Source organism: Bos javanicus, chromosome 4 (genome assembly GCF_032452875.1).
Source record: "Bos javanicus breed banteng chromosome 4, ARS-OSU_banteng_1.0, whole genome shotgun sequence".
Classification (NCBI taxonomy): Eukaryota; Metazoa; Chordata; class Mammalia; order Artiodactyla; family Bovidae; genus Bos; species Bos javanicus.
The window spans coordinates 5,999,215-6,016,068 of record NC_083871.1 but is presented as its reverse complement, the minus strand read 5'-3'; the positions used below and the strand labels follow the sequence as shown (position 1 = coordinate 6,016,068).

The 16,854-nt window shown below is 49.1% G+C and overlaps 1 protein-coding gene across 5 annotated transcripts in view; it reads right to left on the bottom strand.

Annotated features, from left to right (window-relative positions):
• Window positions 1-16,854, bottom strand: part of DDC (dopa decarboxylase) — a 103,791-nt gene that overhangs the window by 70,931 nt on the left and 16,006 nt on the right. For 4 of the 5 annotated variants that reach the window (XM_061413325.1, XM_061413322.1, XM_061413323.1 and 1 more), the window contains 3 exons: window positions 8,515-8,743; window positions 6,138-6,251; window positions 3,340-3,459 (listed from right to left, as the gene is read on the bottom strand). In XM_061413325.1, coding sequence (XP_061269309.1) covers window positions 3,340-3,459; window positions 6,138-6,251; window positions 8,515-8,715 — 435 coding nt within the window. In that variant the 5' untranslated portion in view covers window positions 8,716-8,743. The remainder of the gene's footprint in view (window positions 1-3,339; window positions 3,460-6,137; window positions 6,252-8,514; window positions 8,744-16,854) is intronic. The other variant, XM_061413326.1, reaches the window with a different exon arrangement.

Here is a 16,854-nt window from a genome sequence, read left to right as displayed (position 1 = left end):
CTGGCGTGCTGCGATTCATGGGGTCGCAAAGAGTCAGACACGACTGCGCGACTGAACTGAACTGAACTGAGCAGAGCCAAGATTGACAATGAAGGTAATCAATTGACAGTGTGGAAAAATGGAGATAGTGATATAAATAAAACCACGAGAAATTCCCCCAAAATACAGAGGAGAAAATGACCAAAAAAAAGGGGGAATTGCCAAATAAAAGTAGAAAGTTATGGAAGAGGTACCCAAACCATGGGAAGCTAAAGTTCCTCAAAAACAGAGTATAAGGGACCCAGAGACGATGACTAAATTATAGTGGGAGGAAAACGTCCCCGGGTGAGGGAAGAGCTGAGTCTCAGATTAACTGGGCTTCCCAGATGCTGGGACGTGGGGTCAAAATGAATAGCACAAAGGGAAAAAGTGTATCTTGACAAAAATTGTGGAATCAGAAAGAAAAAGTAGGTCTATCATGAGGGTCCATCTTGTCATGAAGTGTCAGATCACCCGCAGGGCTGTAATTCAGTCAGACAGAATTCACCACCAAGGTCCCCATGGCAGCCTGCCTCTCTCAGAAAGCCACCCGACCCCCCAGCAAGGGGAGATGCAGCTGCAGGGGCATGGGCTGGGGCTGTGGGCAGCAGCCCCTTCCCCAGGCTGGAAGCGGCTTGGAGCTCAGACCTTTGTGTGTGGTTTTTCCCAGGTTGCCCCAGGCTGCGTCACCTTGACCAACAGAAAGCTGTCCAAGGTGGCCGAAATGTTTGCCATTGTGGGAAAAGTCACTGTTGCTGCCGTGTCTAAGTCCCGTTCACAGCACCATATTGAAGATTTGCATACTCAGAGTGAAGGATTCATTTCCATCAGCCACCACTCAGAAGTGCTGTTGGAGGAGGGAACGGGCTATAAGCAGAGAGGTGAGACAGGAGGGGACGAGGGAGTGCCGTTGAGCCTGGCCAGACTGGGCAGGAGACAGACGGTTTCATATAGAGTGACCCAGCAATTCTCTTATCAGTCCTGCTAATAAATGGTTCGGTGACACTCTCAACAATAGTCCTTTCACAAGAGCATCTGTGACTGATTTTCCCATCATGACCCTGAGCCAGGACGTGATTTATCTCCACACTGGCAGAAACCTCAGGGCCCCAGTTGAGCTGACAGAAGGAGAATTCTCCTCCGGCTTTAGCGGGGGCCGTGCAGCAGGTCCGTTTGTTCTATTTTTCCCTAGAAGGATCTGCCAATATCGTCACCACAAACATTTTCACGACCGTCCTAATCTTGGGAGCATTCCATAATCCCAAGCTGCCGGAATGATGCACAGTCAACTTCATGATCAAAACTCTCATCCTGGCCATCTCCTTTTTATGAATCTGAGCATCACAGCCAGGACTGCAATACAATCCATATCCAGATCAGTCGCTCAGTCGTGTCCGACTCTTTGCGACCCCATGAATCGCAGCACGCCAGGCCTCCCTGTCCATCACCAACTCCCAGAGTTCACTCAGACTCACGTCCATCAAGTCAGTGATGCCATCCAGCCATCTCATCCTCTGACGTCAGCCTATATCATATCTCTGTCTGCCACTAACATCGGTCCTGTGAATATGCCATGCCTCACTGTCCATCATCACATCAGCCATCCCATCACAACCATCAGAAAGAGATCTGGCAAAAGAGTTACTCTGACACAGGAAGCAGGCTGTAGGTCACAGAAAAGTCAGCCCTGGGTCATGCCACAAGGCTTGTTTATCGAAGAGTATTTCAACATCTCCGAATGAGATGACATGAATGCAGCATCAGGACGACCTGACATGCAGGTTAGAATGCTTATTCCTGGGCCCACCAAAGACTTGTTGACCCAGATCTGTGAGGGTAGAAGTCAGACTCCCTCTGTGGGTCCCTCCCTCCATGACGCTGACCCGCACTGGTTTTGTTTGGGAGAATAAAAGATGCCACACTTTCATCCTGGAAGCTGAGAATCCCCACTGTATTTGGAGGAGGGACCCTGCTAGTGTGATTAAGTTAAGAACCTTGACAGGAGGGGGAGGGGGTTATCTTGGATTATCTGGATGGACTCTCTCTAATTTCGTGGGTCCTGAAAAGTAAAGACGCTTTCCCATTTGTGGTCAGAGGAGAGGTGACCTGAAAGAAGGGTCAGAGAGATGGGACACAGCCACTTTGCAGACAGACAAGGTGCCATGGCACAGGAATGTGGGAAACTTCTAGAACCTAGAAGAGGCAAGGACAGAGTCTTGCTTGGGACTTACAAGGGATCAACCCTGATTTTAGCTGTGAGATCCATCAGGCTTACACCAGAAAGAACTGTAAAATAATAGGGGTAGTCAGCAGATTAACACACTAGCATTTAAGAGCCCCAGTGAGTCGAGCAGTCTCGAGCCTGGAGACGGGCTTGCTCCCCACCTCATCCGGCCACACCAGCAGGTGACCTCACACTGAGGCATCCGGGCCTCAGCTCCCATCAGCCAAGTGGACACAAACACAGCTGCTGCGACTGACTCTCAGAACCTTTGAGAAGTCGATATCTGAAAAAGGAAATTCTTCTTTTCCCAAAGTATCGGAGGCGTTCCCTGCGAGGGTGGTGGGTTGATTGCTGTCCCTCTTTGCTGCTAAGAACGGAAACGGCTGGGCAGCCCTAGTTTCATGAGTGGCATTCATGCCATAGACGTCCCGCCATGCCTGTCATCGTGTGTCCCATCCCCTGACGCGTCGTCTGGCTCGTAGACACGCTCAAGGGCACGTGCTAGATGAAGAATACATTTAATCATCACACCGCAGAGGCAGCATCTTTAGGTGAATGGTGGGTCCCCGTGGGTGCAGCTCTTTCCAGAAGGCTCCGCAGCACTGGGTCACAGCTGCCACTGCGGACGGCCCTGCGTGATTGTCAGCTTGCGGCTCTGTGGTCAGATGGGTGTGGACTCAGACCCTAGCTGTAGAACTTACCTGCTGGGCATCGACGGGCAAGTTACCTGACTGCTCTGAGCCCTAGTTTCCTTGCCTGTAAAACGGGGGTTGGGAAATGGTCCCTCATCAGAGCGCTGTTGTGAAAATTAAGTTTGGGCCTGGGAAGCACTCTGGTAGATGGGCAAGCAATGGGGAACCACACACGTCTCCACAGCTGTGTGTATACTTCTGTGCACCAGCCAAGCGACAGCCACCATGCTGCCCACCATCAATGGCGGCCTGGAAGTGAGAGATGGCTGGGGAGCCAAACCAGATGCAGAGCTTTCCCAGGGCTCTGCTCTGCTCATTCTCCAGAAGAAACGAGGACCCAAGACGCTTGCGGGCCTCTTGCCCACCTGCACCCCCAGAATCCGGACCCTGCCCTCTCCACCTTACCTGGATCACCCCGCCGCCTTCTCCAGCTTCTCCCGCCAGAAACGCCTCTGGCAGCTGCAGCATCTTCCCCAGCCAGTCCATCATCACCGTCTCGAGCTCTGTGCACGCCGGGCTGGCAGCCTGTGGGCAGGAGGAAAGGATGAACCACAGGTGGCTGCCCTGAGCTTCCCGCCAGCTTGGGATCCAGGGGTATGACAAGCAGGGGAAACTTCCTTACTGCCCTTGATCAATTGAGGGAAAGGTTTCGAACATTTTCAAAAGGCCCATCCCTGGATGGGACTCACTTTGAAGGTGGGCTTGCACAAGGTGGAGCTTCTGGAGCAGCAGCGGCTGGACTTTCCCCCCCAGCAGCCCCAAGTCGCTGGCAGGACTTCGTGCTGAGAGCTGGCGCCCATAACCTGCTCCGTCTGGCCCTGGAGAGCCAGGAAGGAGCCATGCTCTCTGGGGCCCAGGTTGGCTGCTGGAGTCCATGTTCTCTGCACAGGGTTTGCAAGTCTCTACCTGCCTCACCCACAGGCTTGGGTCCTCTGCCCTCCAGGGCTTCTCCATCATAAACCTTTAGGGGCTGGTGCCAGAACAAGGGCCTAGATCTGGCTGAATTTCAGAAGCAACAGCAGGCTTTATTCAGTTACTGACCTCTAGATTAAAATTGCCTGATCCCAGGTGCTATTCAAACATCTCCCAAAGTTTCAAACATGGTCTCCAGCCACGACTTGGGAGGATAGCGGGGCAGGAAGGCATCGACCTCTGCGATGACCTGCCCCACAGGCGCATGTTCCCAGGCCAGCTTCCTCATTCAGCCGTCTGTTTGTTTATAGAAGGACCTAGTAAGACTCTCTGGTGGACCCCGGTCCACAGTCACAGTGAGAGGAATGAGATGGGCTGAGTGGAGGAGGTGAAGCCCCAGGAACTTCCCAGTCTCTGATCTTGCCTTCCAAGCTCTGGGATGGTTCTCCTTGGGCTCAGAGGGGGTGAGCTGGCCATAGGCCCCACCTGCAGATGAACCAGCCTTTCCAACCATGTGGGTCTCACTGTGGTGCTCTGGGTGCCCTTGGCCCTCACACATGCCCCAGTTCCCCACATACTGTGGGGCAGCACCATCCAGAGGGCCCCCCCTCCATCCCATCCTGGCCAAGGCCCACTCCAGGCATGGGAACCTGCCTCACTGCTCAGAGCCCAGGGCTCGGCCAGTGCCTCTCAGAGACAGTGAGGCAGCCCTCCAAGCCCCAGGGCACCAGACCATCCTCAGAAGAACAGACCCGGAAGGACAGGTGCCATCACCCTGAGGGACAGGGGGCTCTGGGTTGGAGTCCGAGTGGAGTCCACTGTCCTGTCTGATGTAAGGAATGTGCTTTAGGGGACATGTGCTCTGAGGGTCCCTGAGGCCACATGGGCAGCACCCAGGCTGCTCTTCCAAAGAGAAATCCCTGCAACCAAGGCAAGAGTTGAGGGCTGACCCTCCAAGTCTGCCTCTGGGACGCTGAGGCCCCCTTCCCAGCAACTGTGGACCCCAGGCTAGAGAGGAGCAATGAGGGAGGGGGCCGGAGCCGGGAGTCAGGGGGTGGCGGGGGCTCCGAAGCTTGGGCGTTTAGGAACTCACAACTTCTTAGCGCCTGAGGCCGTTATTCAGCACAAGTCAGGAGTTAGGAGTCTGCTCAGCTACTTAGCACAAGCAAGCAGGCACCCTGGGCCCAGAAGGCTGAGTACAGACCCTGGCCTGGAGAGAGGCCCTCAAACATGGGCAGCGCTGGGGTCCCTCACACGGTCAGCAGGCGGCCCTTCTCTGGAGCGCTCTGCAGGGGGGAAGCCAGGAATCTTTCCTGTGGTGCTGGGCTGGGATCTTTCTAGGCCTTTTTACAAAAAAGTTTTTATTGGAGCATAGTTGATTTAGAATGTGGTGTTAGTTTCTGCTGTACAGCGAGAGAATCAGTTATATGTATACCTATATCCCTTCTTCTTTAGATTTTATTCCCATATGGGTCATTATGGAATATTCAAGAGTTCCCTGTGTTATATAGCAGGTTTTTATTAGTTATCCACTTTATATGTAGTAGTGTATATATGTTAATCCCCAGCTCCTAATTTATTCCTTCCCCACCTTACCCCCTGCTAAACACAAGTTTGTTTTCTATGTTTGGGATTCTAGTTCTGTTTTGTAAATAAGATCGTTTGTACCATTTTTAAGATCCCACCTATAAGCGACATCATATGATGCCTGTCTTGGTCTGCCTGCCTTACTTCACTTAGTATGATAATCTCTACGTCCATCCACATTGCTGTGAATGGCATTACTGTGTTTTTTTTTTAACAGATGAGTAATATTCCATTGTATATAAAGACGCCCCAGGGTTGGTGTGGAGGCAGGGCCGATCCCCTGCTCTTGGCAGCGGCACTTCTGTTGGGTTGGGGTCCCTCCTTGGACAGCATCCATAGCCAAGAACAGAGCACGTGGGACCAGGGCAGTCATGTTTCTCAAACTGCAGATGGTCTAGAAACCCCTCGTTCTGCTTGGGAGACATGCAGGTCCCCAGGCTTGGGCTGCAGAAACTCCAGGGCCTCTGCTGTGGTTTGAATTCAAACCAAGCACCTCTAAACACACTGCTGTGCAGAACTGGCTTTTGGATATAGACAGACCCCCCCTCTGCTTCCCTGAACTCCAAATTCCCACGCAAGGCCCCTCTGCCCAGACCTAAGTTCCTCTCTTCCCACAGGGGTGGCGCCACCTGCTCACTGCCTGAGTCCTGGCTGCATGTCCCATGTGGGAACCCCAGGACCCCTGCACCCCCACCAACACTCACCCAGGAGAAGCCGATGCAGCCGATGGCCCCACACAGCATGTCCGCGAGCATGGCCGGGTACGAACTGGCCGTGGGGAAGTAGGCGAAGAAGTAGGGACTGTGCCAGTGGGTCACCTGTGTGGGACACGGGCAGTCACTTGGGGCCGGGGGGCAGCCCTGCAGGCAGGGGCCAGGGTGCTTGGGTTTGCCACAGACAGTCAAGTCTCTATTAATAGAAAAACCTTGTTTTAACTGCTGGCCAGAAGTGTCAGCAAGGGGGCTGCTCCTGAGATCCCATCTCTATGTGTTATGAGACTGCTTTTCCTAAAACTGCTCCAAAAAATAGTCTATATCAGAAAAGGAAAAAAAGAGAGAGAGATTTGATTTTTGAGGTTTCCTCAGCCACCTATTCAGAGAAGGCAATGGCAGCCCACTCCAGTACTCTTGCCTGGAAAATCCCATGGATGGAGGGGCCTGGAAGGCTGCAGTTCATGGGGTCGCTGAGGGTCGGACAGGATTGAGCGACTTCACTTTCACTTTTCACTTTCATGCATTGGAGAAGGAAATGGCAACCCACTCCAGTGTTCTTGCCTGGAGAATCCCAGGGACGGGGGAGCCTGGTGGGCTGCCGTCTATGGGGTCGCACAGAGTTGGACACGACTGAAGTGACTTAGCAGCAGCAGCCGCCTACTGCAGCATCCTCACTCTCCTGTCCAATCCATTCCCAGCTAATGGAGCAGAAACTTCTGGGTTTGGCAGTCTCATGGAAACCCCGTGAAATGGTACCTACAGGTGGGACCTTCGGGAGGTAAGGGATTGGAGGCAATGGAAAGGGCGGACCCTCTGTGCGGAAGAAAGGCTGGGATGAGAACCTCCCAGGATCCAAATCTGTGGGAACCTTGACCTTGAATACCCAGCCTTCGCCCCATGAGAAGAGGATGCACCTATCCAAGCTGCCAGCAGTGGGATCTGCTGCTGCAGAGCAGCTGGGCCATCCCCGGCTCTGACATTTAACTGCACTCATGGGAGGGATTTCGTGCTGAGCGGCTTGTCACATTGGCATAACCTCTGGGCTGGTGAGAACCAGAATCCTGCTCTCTGCTCAAAGCGCAAATGTCACAGGAACTCCTGGGAGGAGGAGGGCGGGGAGGTGCCCTGGACTTAAGGAACCCATCAGGAACCCCATGGGCGGGGGCGCCTCATCCTGAGTGTCAGGGTCTGAAATTCCAGGCCCTGGGCTCCTGACTAGAGCTGAGGGGGTGAGGCTAAGGGTCTGAGACCCCTCACCACAGCAGTGAACATGCCTTTAGGTAAGTCCAAGGAAAACCTCACCATGCAAGCATGGAGCTGCAGTGGAGTTTCCTTTGAACTTGAGCTGTCTGCTTCCCTCCAAGTGACTCTTGGGAGACAGCTGTCCTGGGTGCTCCCCAGGTCTGTCTGCAGCCCCGAGTATACCCCACGCCCAGGCTCATGGACCACAGACAAAGAGGCCCACTTTGGTGATCCACGCTGGGCAGTCTCAGCACCACGCAGCCCACTCTTAGATAAAATAAACGAAATATTTTTTCCGCACACTGATCGCCCCTCTGCTGATTTAACTTATTTGAAACTAACCATCTCTCTCATGTCCCAGGGTCTCAGGGCAGGGGACTGACCTTGTAACTGAGCAGGACGCTGTGGGGCTGGGAACAGACCCCTCCCCCAGAGCCTTTGCGGTGGCTCCTCTCTGCAGTACCCAGATAATAGTATCTGACATGCACTTCCTGAGTTGTTTTACAGATGATAAAATCCCTACAACATGGAAGAAATTAACTACCTGATGACCATGAGCACATAGCTCCCAGCCTTTCGGCACCTGAGAATTGATCATGTGAACCCCTGTGATCCTACCCCGTGGCCTCACCATCAACCAACAAGAGGAGGAGCTGATCACTACCTTGAGACTTTAACAATGCTTTCCAGAAACCCACCGGGAGTTCTGGTGTTTTGAACGTTAGCTGTCCTGGACTCCTTGCTGGAGGCCTGCAAGAAATACGGCACTATCCTTCACCACAACCTGTGTCAGATGACTTGCTTTACTGCACAGGGGCCAGTGGACCCAGGTTGGCTCAGTAACAACCTAGGCGGCTGGAGGGAAATCAGAGTCGCCACGTTTGGAGCCCACACGATCTGGACTGCAGTCCTGCTTCCATCACTTACTAGCTGTGTGACCTTAGGCAGATCACTCAACCTCTCTGGGCTTCAGTTGTTTCAGCTATAAAAGAGAAAATAACAAAGTTTCTCCCCAAGAAAATGACTGTGAGGATTAGGGGCAATGATACAAGTGCATTGCCTGACACCCAACAGGTGCTAAGCTGACAGCTGCCCTCCCCTTCTTCAACCACGGATGTAGGCTTACCCCCGGCATGATGATCTTCTCGACATCCTCGATGATGGCCTCAAATGTCTCTGGCTCCTGCGGGGCGGTGGTGGGGATCAGGGGGCGCAGGTAGCCTGGATCCACGTCAGGGAACACCTGGCGCCCTTCAATGCCCTCCAAGTAGTCAGCCACGTAATCCACCATTTCCTTCCCCCGCCTGCGGAACTCGCTTGCATTCATGGTAACTGGCCTTCCTCAGACGCAAAAGCTGCACAGAGAGCAGAGAAATCAGTTGCAGATGTGACGATGCCTCATCTGTAGTGGAGCAGATCCAAGCCAACCACGGGGGCTGCCGGGGCAGAGAACCAAACACCCCTGACTCCACCCAGACTCTGAGTCAGTTACACTTTTCCATGTCCATATGGGTTTGGAGACTGTAGCAAAGTACTTATTCTACTATTCACCAGCTACTCAGCTAACCACAATGCCACGTCTCTGTCTCATTTCTTTTCCTGTCTGTATCATGAAATGGACCAGGCACACATTTATTTCCATGGTCCATTGCAACTTTAATAACAAGCCTTGGTTTCCAAATCGTGCCTTATTCTTCATGGGCTGTGGGACAGAGACTCTCTGAGTCTCCCTTTATCTGAGAAAAGCAGATGACCATGCTGATCTTTCCGGAAGGTAGAAAGGCAGCCATGTGGCCGGTGTCCAGCATGAGCACAGCCTGGATAGGATAAGCCCCATCAGCAAGTCTTCTATCTCTATCTTGACTTTCTATATCATCACCAGATGGGACCACACCTCTCCATACAACCTGCTTCTTTCCTCATCACATAACATCCAGGTGATCCTGGTCCTCTGTGGTGGTAACATTCCATAAAGAATCCATGAACTCTGAATTAGCAAACACTGGACCTTTCCCAGGGAAAATGCAAGGTTACATTTATGTGCATTTCTAGTCACATTTTTGTCAATCAATCAATACATAATCTTTTTTCTGTTCCCTTTGGTGCGTTAGTCGCTCAGTTGTGTCTGACTCTTTGAGATCCCATGGACTGTAACCCGCAGGATAGACTGTCCATAGAATTCTATTGGCAAGGGTGGGCAGCCATTCCCTTCTCCAGAAGATCTTCCCAACCCAGGGACTGAACCGAGGTCTTCCACATTGCAGGCAGATTCTTTACCATCTGAGCCTCCAGGGAAGGCCCAAGAAAGCTGGAATTAGCTTTGATTTGTAACCAGGCCTATTGAATCCTACTACTGTTGTCCAGAGACATTAACATTTGCCATTTGAAATCAGGCATGTATGCATGCTAAGTCACTTCAGCTGTGTTGGACTCTTTGCTACCCTATGGACTGTAGCCCACCAGGCTCCTCTGTCCATGGGATTCTCCTGGCAAGAATATTGGAGTGGGTTGCCATTTTCTTCTCCAGGGGATCTTCCCCACCCAGGAGTCAAACGCATGTCTTTATGTCTCCTGCATTGGCAGGCAGGTTCTTTACCACTAGCACCACCTGGGAAACCCTGCCGCTGCTGCTAAGTCGCTTCAGTCGTGTCCGACTCTGTGCGACCCCATAGACGGCAGCCCACCAGGCTCCCCTGTCCCTGGGATTCTCCAGGCAAGAACACTGGAGTGGGTTGCCATTTCCTTCTCCAATGCATGAAAGTGAAAAGTCAAAGTGAAGCCGCTCAGTCGTGTCCAACTCTTCGCAACCCCATGGACTGCAGCCTACCAGGCCCCTCCGTCCATGGGATTTTCCAGGCAAGAGTACTGGAGTGGGGTGCCATCGCCTTCTCCATGGGAAACCCTATTTCCTTTTAAATACACTTTATTTAATACACCTTGGCCCCACTGACTTTGAACTTCTGGCCAACAACTCTTTAACTCATGAATGTCACTTATCTAATACATGTGTTTTCTCCCTAAGGCACATCACAGCCTTCTTGCATGTAGGACCCCTGGAATGCACGTCAGCACTATATTTTGGGGCCATTTTTAATAGTCACGTAACCAAGAATAACAAAAAGACACAGCAGTAATTAGACCACTTGCTGAAGCAACTAGGCAGAGTGTTGCCTTATTAGATTCTGCTGGCAACAAGCCCCTTGGGCAACTTAAATTTTTAATCCTTTTATGTCTGTGTGCCCAAGAATGATCATAAAGGCACCATTGTGGCAACTAATAATACAAATGAGTTGTTGAAAACAGTTGCACCTGCATATAGAAAATCTATGAATAGTAAGCATGGACTATATTTTCCAAACTGGAAATGTGGACAACACAAAGAAAGAAAAATATTCATCTAGAATCCCACCACTCAAAAATTCTGGCACACACCCTTCCCTGTTGTTTCTTATAAGAGACAATTGTATGCTAAGTATGGATACATTTCTTAATTCTAATAGTTCAAAGATTCATAAATCAAGATTAGTTTTCCTGTGGGAGTAAGTGTTGGGAGATGGCTCTACAAGCCACTGTATCTAGCTGATGATCTTGAGATCATGTTCTCAGCACTTCTTCCATCGTTTCCCATCATCTGTGTTGCTTTTCTTTTATTTTTTTGACAATTTTAATGTTAAACATATCAAGACAGATTTTACTCAAGACTATTGCAATAGGAGAGGGAGACTGTCTCCCAAATACAACAGGGGTCAGTGGGGATTTCCAGAAGACAGGTAGAGCTAGGAAGCAGATGGTACTTTACTAAGAATAGTTTGGCTGGGTGTCCAGGAGGAGGAAGAAGAGCTGAATTGTATCCCAAGGGCAGAAGCTCTCTAGATAAACCAACTTAGCCTGGTTTTCTGCTACAGCTGGGCTCAGCTCCCTGAGGCCAGAAGGAGGAAGAAGAGCTGAATTGTATCCCAAGGACAGAAGCTCTCTAGATAAACCAACTTAGCCTGGTTTTCTGCTACAGATGGGCTCAGCTCCCTGAGGTGCAAACCTGCACTCAGGAGCGGGCTCAGAGAAGCCTGAGTGAGTCTGGCTGAGGAGAGTGTCTCTGAAACGGGGAATCAGCCTGTGCTGGCTCTCCTCTCTTGGCCTTCTCTCCAAAGTTCTCTGTTCAGATATCCTCCAGGAATAGTATAGAAGCCACCCATGGAAGGTTCCAGGCTCCATCAAGGCTACTGACTGGGTCAAACCTCCACATCCAGATGATTGTTTGGGGGTACAATTTTCACATAGTGAACGCATGAGTGACGGTGACTGGATATGATATAGGATTTGATTCTAAATTTCAGCAACAGCAAAGGCTAAAATAATAGCATGAGAAACACCAAACTGAGTCTTTGAGTTTCCATTGCACCTTTGTGTTTCATAAGCTGCAGGTCAAGGGGGCTTATCCAAAATATCGTGGCCAGAATTTCCAAAGGCTCTGAGTGCAAAGCCATGAAGCCTTCCTTATATGTACACTTTCGGGTTCATAATTCCTTGGGCCTGAAGGCTTCTAAATTTATTTTTCACTTGGAACAACTCTGATTATGTCAAATGTCACACATAGAGTAAAACTAGGTTTTACTTCAAATTGCCGTATTTTAAATTGACTTGATTCAAATTCAACCAAAATTGCATCAAACAGCTGATCTTTTTGCTAGCTTGTTTTCTTTCACGAAGTAATTATGAGTACATTTCCCAGGTTGATAAATACTTTTCTACTGCGTGATTTCTCCCAATTGCATAGTGTTCCAGAGGGTGAATGTGCTGTGTTCACAACGTACCTCACTATTGTTGAATATCTACGTCATCCCTGGTTATCACCTACGTTAGTGGGGACAGTTGGTGTAGCCTAATGGCCAACCCTGCACGATCAAGAACTAAGACTCTGCACAGCATGACATAGATGCCACTGTGGTTTCCTTTTCCTCAACTGAACACAAACACAATAATAAAGCTCTGTCTCAAATAATTTTTATCATAATTAGATAAGTACATGGGAACAGCTGAGGAAAAGAGGCACAAATAAGCATTCAACACATGTTAGATTTTCTATAAAGCACTGAAATATACAACCTCAATCTTTTGTTTCTTCACTGTTTTGTGTCAAAATTTTCTTAGGAAAAGTATTTATTCTATAATTCCTTTAGAACAAATTATTATAGAGATACGTATTTTGTGTGCATGCTCGGTCATTCCATCATGTCCAACTCTCTGCCACCCCATGGACTGTAGCCCGCCAGGCTCCTCTGTCCATGGGATTTCCCAGGCAAGAATACTGGACTGAGTTGCCATTTCCTCCTCCAGGGGATCTTCCCAACCCAGGGATTGAACCCAAGTTCCCTATGTCTCCTGTGTCCATTGGCAAGTGGATTCTTTACCGCTGGGCCACCTGGTTAAAATTATATGGCCAGACTTGTCCCCAGAAAATATTTTTGCCAAATTACTCACTCACAGGGACTGTATAAAAACTCTAGATTTGCCACACAATGGCAAGCACTGGGCTTGAGATACGTTTTCAGCTTTGCCAGTCAGGCAAAGTTTCGTGATTTCCTTTTATGTTGATCTATGAAGACAAATAGTTTTCTCACACGACTTTGGATAGTGGTGTGAGATTTCTTTTCTTGGATTTCCTTTTTAATGAACTGCTTGTTCATTACATTTTTAGATGTTTTCTTATTTAATTACAAGAACACTAATATAATAAATACTTGCACCCTATGTGTGATATATTTTGCAGACATTTTCCTCATTTTTATTTGATATAGTTTTGCTTTTAATTTTATTCTGACCTATAAGAATTCTAATGTAGTCAGATCTCAGGATCTGTTTCTTTGTGATTTGTTCCTTGTGCAAGATTATTAAAACAGGCTTCTTAGAGTAAATATTCTCACAACCTCTATTTGCCCTACTAAGGCTCCAGGGATGCTCTGAGGCTTCAGAAGGACGCTTAGGTTCCTGGAGTATCAGCTGCTCTCTTCTAATGGGAATACATGAGTATGGACAGCCAAATGGGAGGTCTTGGGAAAAATAAACTGACAGATGCACCAACTTACCCTTCCGAAGAAATATTCCCAGTCAAATTGTAAGATAAGACCTGATTATTATTTTCTAATCATTCTGTTCTTTATTTGCCAATTCTTTCCCACAAAGACTTTTCCAGAAGACTTTTAGTACAAAGTCACAGAGAATCTTGTGTTCATTGTGGAGCTGTTTGCTGTCTCGTGCCCTCAAGCTGAGCAAATATTGTCTGGAAGATGTAGGCGATGATAAAGGTTATGACTGATGCCTTTCCGGGCCTTGGAACGGTGGCTGTTGACATTATCTGGTCGCAGCTGCAGCCCTGTGGTGAGCCCCACCTGCTCGAGGCCGTATGAACCCGTCTGCAGGCCCCCAGGACTCCTGACTGACCCTTAGGCCATTCGTTTTTGTATTGCATCATTTCACTGTCATCCCCTGCTAACTGCGGGCTTCTCTAAGCAGAGTCCTCAACTCTTTATTTTGGTTTCTCAGGACCAATCAGACCCTATACCACAGTAAGTACCGTGACTGTTTTCTGAATGAGGAACGAGAAAATGAATGAATGGAAGATCTTTTTGTCCTCTGAACATTTTCTTTCTGACATATTAGATCCTACTCTCTACCTTTAAGACAACCATAAACCAGCTCATCATGTACCTCCCACAAAAACAGGAGACAGTTTGCCCTTTCCCCAGGGAATCCTGAGCCTTCTCCCAGACTCCTGTGTACAGTTCACGCTGAGCCTTTAACCCTGCAGGTTTAGAACTGACCTGGTTTCCCCAGTCTTGCACCCAGAAGTTCATCTTGGATTTGAGCTACCCTCTGCTCTGGCCCCAGCAGTCCTTGTGGTCCTAGTTGAAAATATTCCCCTTCCTGGACTCCTGGAATTCTGCCTTTGCCACAGGTGTTTGGAGAGAGCTGGGTGCAGGCTCCAGCCAATTCTTCCCTGGCGGTGGGGGTTGGGTGGGCCCTGTGCAGAGCTTACGAGGTGACTGCACAGCCAGCCCTGAACACACAGGGCCGGCCACTCCCACCGCACAGGGCTCTGAGTATGGTCATGCCTCTGGGCGGAAGATCAGAACCAAGGTGGTTTGCATCTGTCCATGGTCCTGCCTGTGGATTCAGACAAACCTTTATTTTGGTTTCAAACCCTGGGACAGCAGACTCTTCAATCAACCTTTCCTGGCTTTCCTTCTCTATCAGGATAAAAAGAGAAGTGCTTACTTTAAAAACAAAAACAAAAACAAAAACAAAACCACTATTCCAGGAAAAACAAACCATAATTTATGTTTCAAAAAACACTTCTCCCTCTGGAACTGTGAGGCCTTGTCTCTTTTTTAAAACCTCGAGCACATGAATACTGGGCGCAAAACTAAATTGGCTCATCTCCCCCTAAATTGACTGGTTTCTGGATGATCATCCTCTCTATGGGCACAAAGAGAATAAACAATCCTGACAGGAGAAAGGCTTCTAGCCAAGGCTGTCAGGAAGCCTCTAGCAATGAGACCTATCTAACAATAAGAATGGTGATCTGTTAACCTGTTTGGGGAAAAAAAAAATCCTCTAACATCGTTTGTGCCACTTAACATGCTAACTAACAGTGAGATATTTAGGGGCCTTAAGGCCAGGTGGGGGGTGCAGACTGTGTTCTGGAGCTGGGACTCGGGCCATTAGTGCAAAGCCACAACTTTGTTAGGCTCACCCGGAGGGAGCTGGTACTGTGGAGGAGACGACCAGCATCACAAAGGAGGTGGGTACCTCTGCCCTTCAACCTCCACCCATTGGCAAAATGCTCCCAGGATCCAGGTGCCCTTGTAATTGGGGAAACACAGCCTGTGAGGGCCCCAGGGGAGCAGGGAGAGGCAGGAACAGAGGCCCCAAAAGGCAGTCCTGACTTGCTGAACGCTTTACACATCTGTGCCACTGCTACCCTCATCGTACAGGAGGAAGAGGTGCTGAGAGTCTTCCCAGGGATGAATGCAGAGCTGAGGCAGAGCCCATGTATCCTGCCAAGCACTCTGTCCTCTCTATACTCTCTTACCACTTTCTTACACTCATACAATTACTTTACCTAAGCTGAGGTGTTCTTGGTGAAATAGGGACTCTTGCATCAGTTTAAAAATGGTCAACATTACCATGCATGCTGGAGACTGTGTGGAAAAAAGGGAATCCTCCTACATTATCAGTGGGAATGTGATTGGTGCGGCCACTATGGAGAACAGTATGGAGGGTCCTTAAACAAACTAAAAATAGAGCTACCATATGATCCTTCAATCCTACTCCTGGGCAAGTATCTGGCTTCAAAAAGATACATGCACCCCAACGTTCACTGCAGCACTATTTACAATAGCCAAGATATGGAAGCAGCCTAGATACCCACTGTCAGCTGAATGGATAAAGAAGACGTGGTACATATATTGAAGGGAATAGTGAAAAGTGAAGTCGCTCAGTGGTGTCCGACTCTTTGCGACCCCATGGACTGTAGCCTACCAGGATCCTCCGTCCATGGGATTTTCCAGGCAAGAGTACCAGAGTGGGTTGCCATTTCCTTTTCCAGGGGATCTCCCCAACCCAGAGATCGAACCTGGGTCTCCTGCATTGTAGGCAGATGCTTTGCTCTCTGAGCCACCAGAATGGAATAGTACTCAGCCATTAAAAAGAACGAAATCATGTCATTTGCAGCAACATGGATGGACCTGAGATTAGCTATTAAGTGACAAATGAATTTATCCACAAAACAGAAATAGACTCAGAGAAGATGGACTTGTGGGTGCCAAGGGGGAGGGGCAGCGGGGGTGGGGTGGACTAGAAGCTTGGGGTTAGCAGACACGAACTATTACATGCAGGGTGGATAAACACCAGGGTCTACTATGCAGCACAGGGAGCTATAATCAATATCCCGTGATAAAGCATAAAAGAAAACAGTATTTTAAAAAATATATGTATGTGTAACAGAATCACTTTACTGCACAGCAAAACTTACAACATTGTAAATCAAGTACAGTTCAACACAATTTTTCTTTTAAAAAATGGTCAACATTTACATTAACTTACATGTACTAAGTGCAATGTCAACTTTTTGCAGGGGCTCCAGTTAATCTTCCTAACAATCTTATCAAGACTATTATCACCTCCTGAGCAATAAATCCACTGAGGCTCAGAGAGACAGGACGCAGCACTCTGACCCCTGACCCACCACAAACTGAATGCACTGGACTCAAACACAGGCACAGTGCATCTCCAACAGCTTGGGGGTTTCCTGGAAGCAGTACGATCAACCCTCTAGATCAGAATGAAAAACCAGTTTTTCCCTGAGATTCTGGGAATGATTTCCTAGATGCTCCCTAGAGGCCAGGAGGAGGCAGTCTCCAAGGGCACCTCCCTTCTCCTGATTGCATCCCTGACACAGGGTAACTAG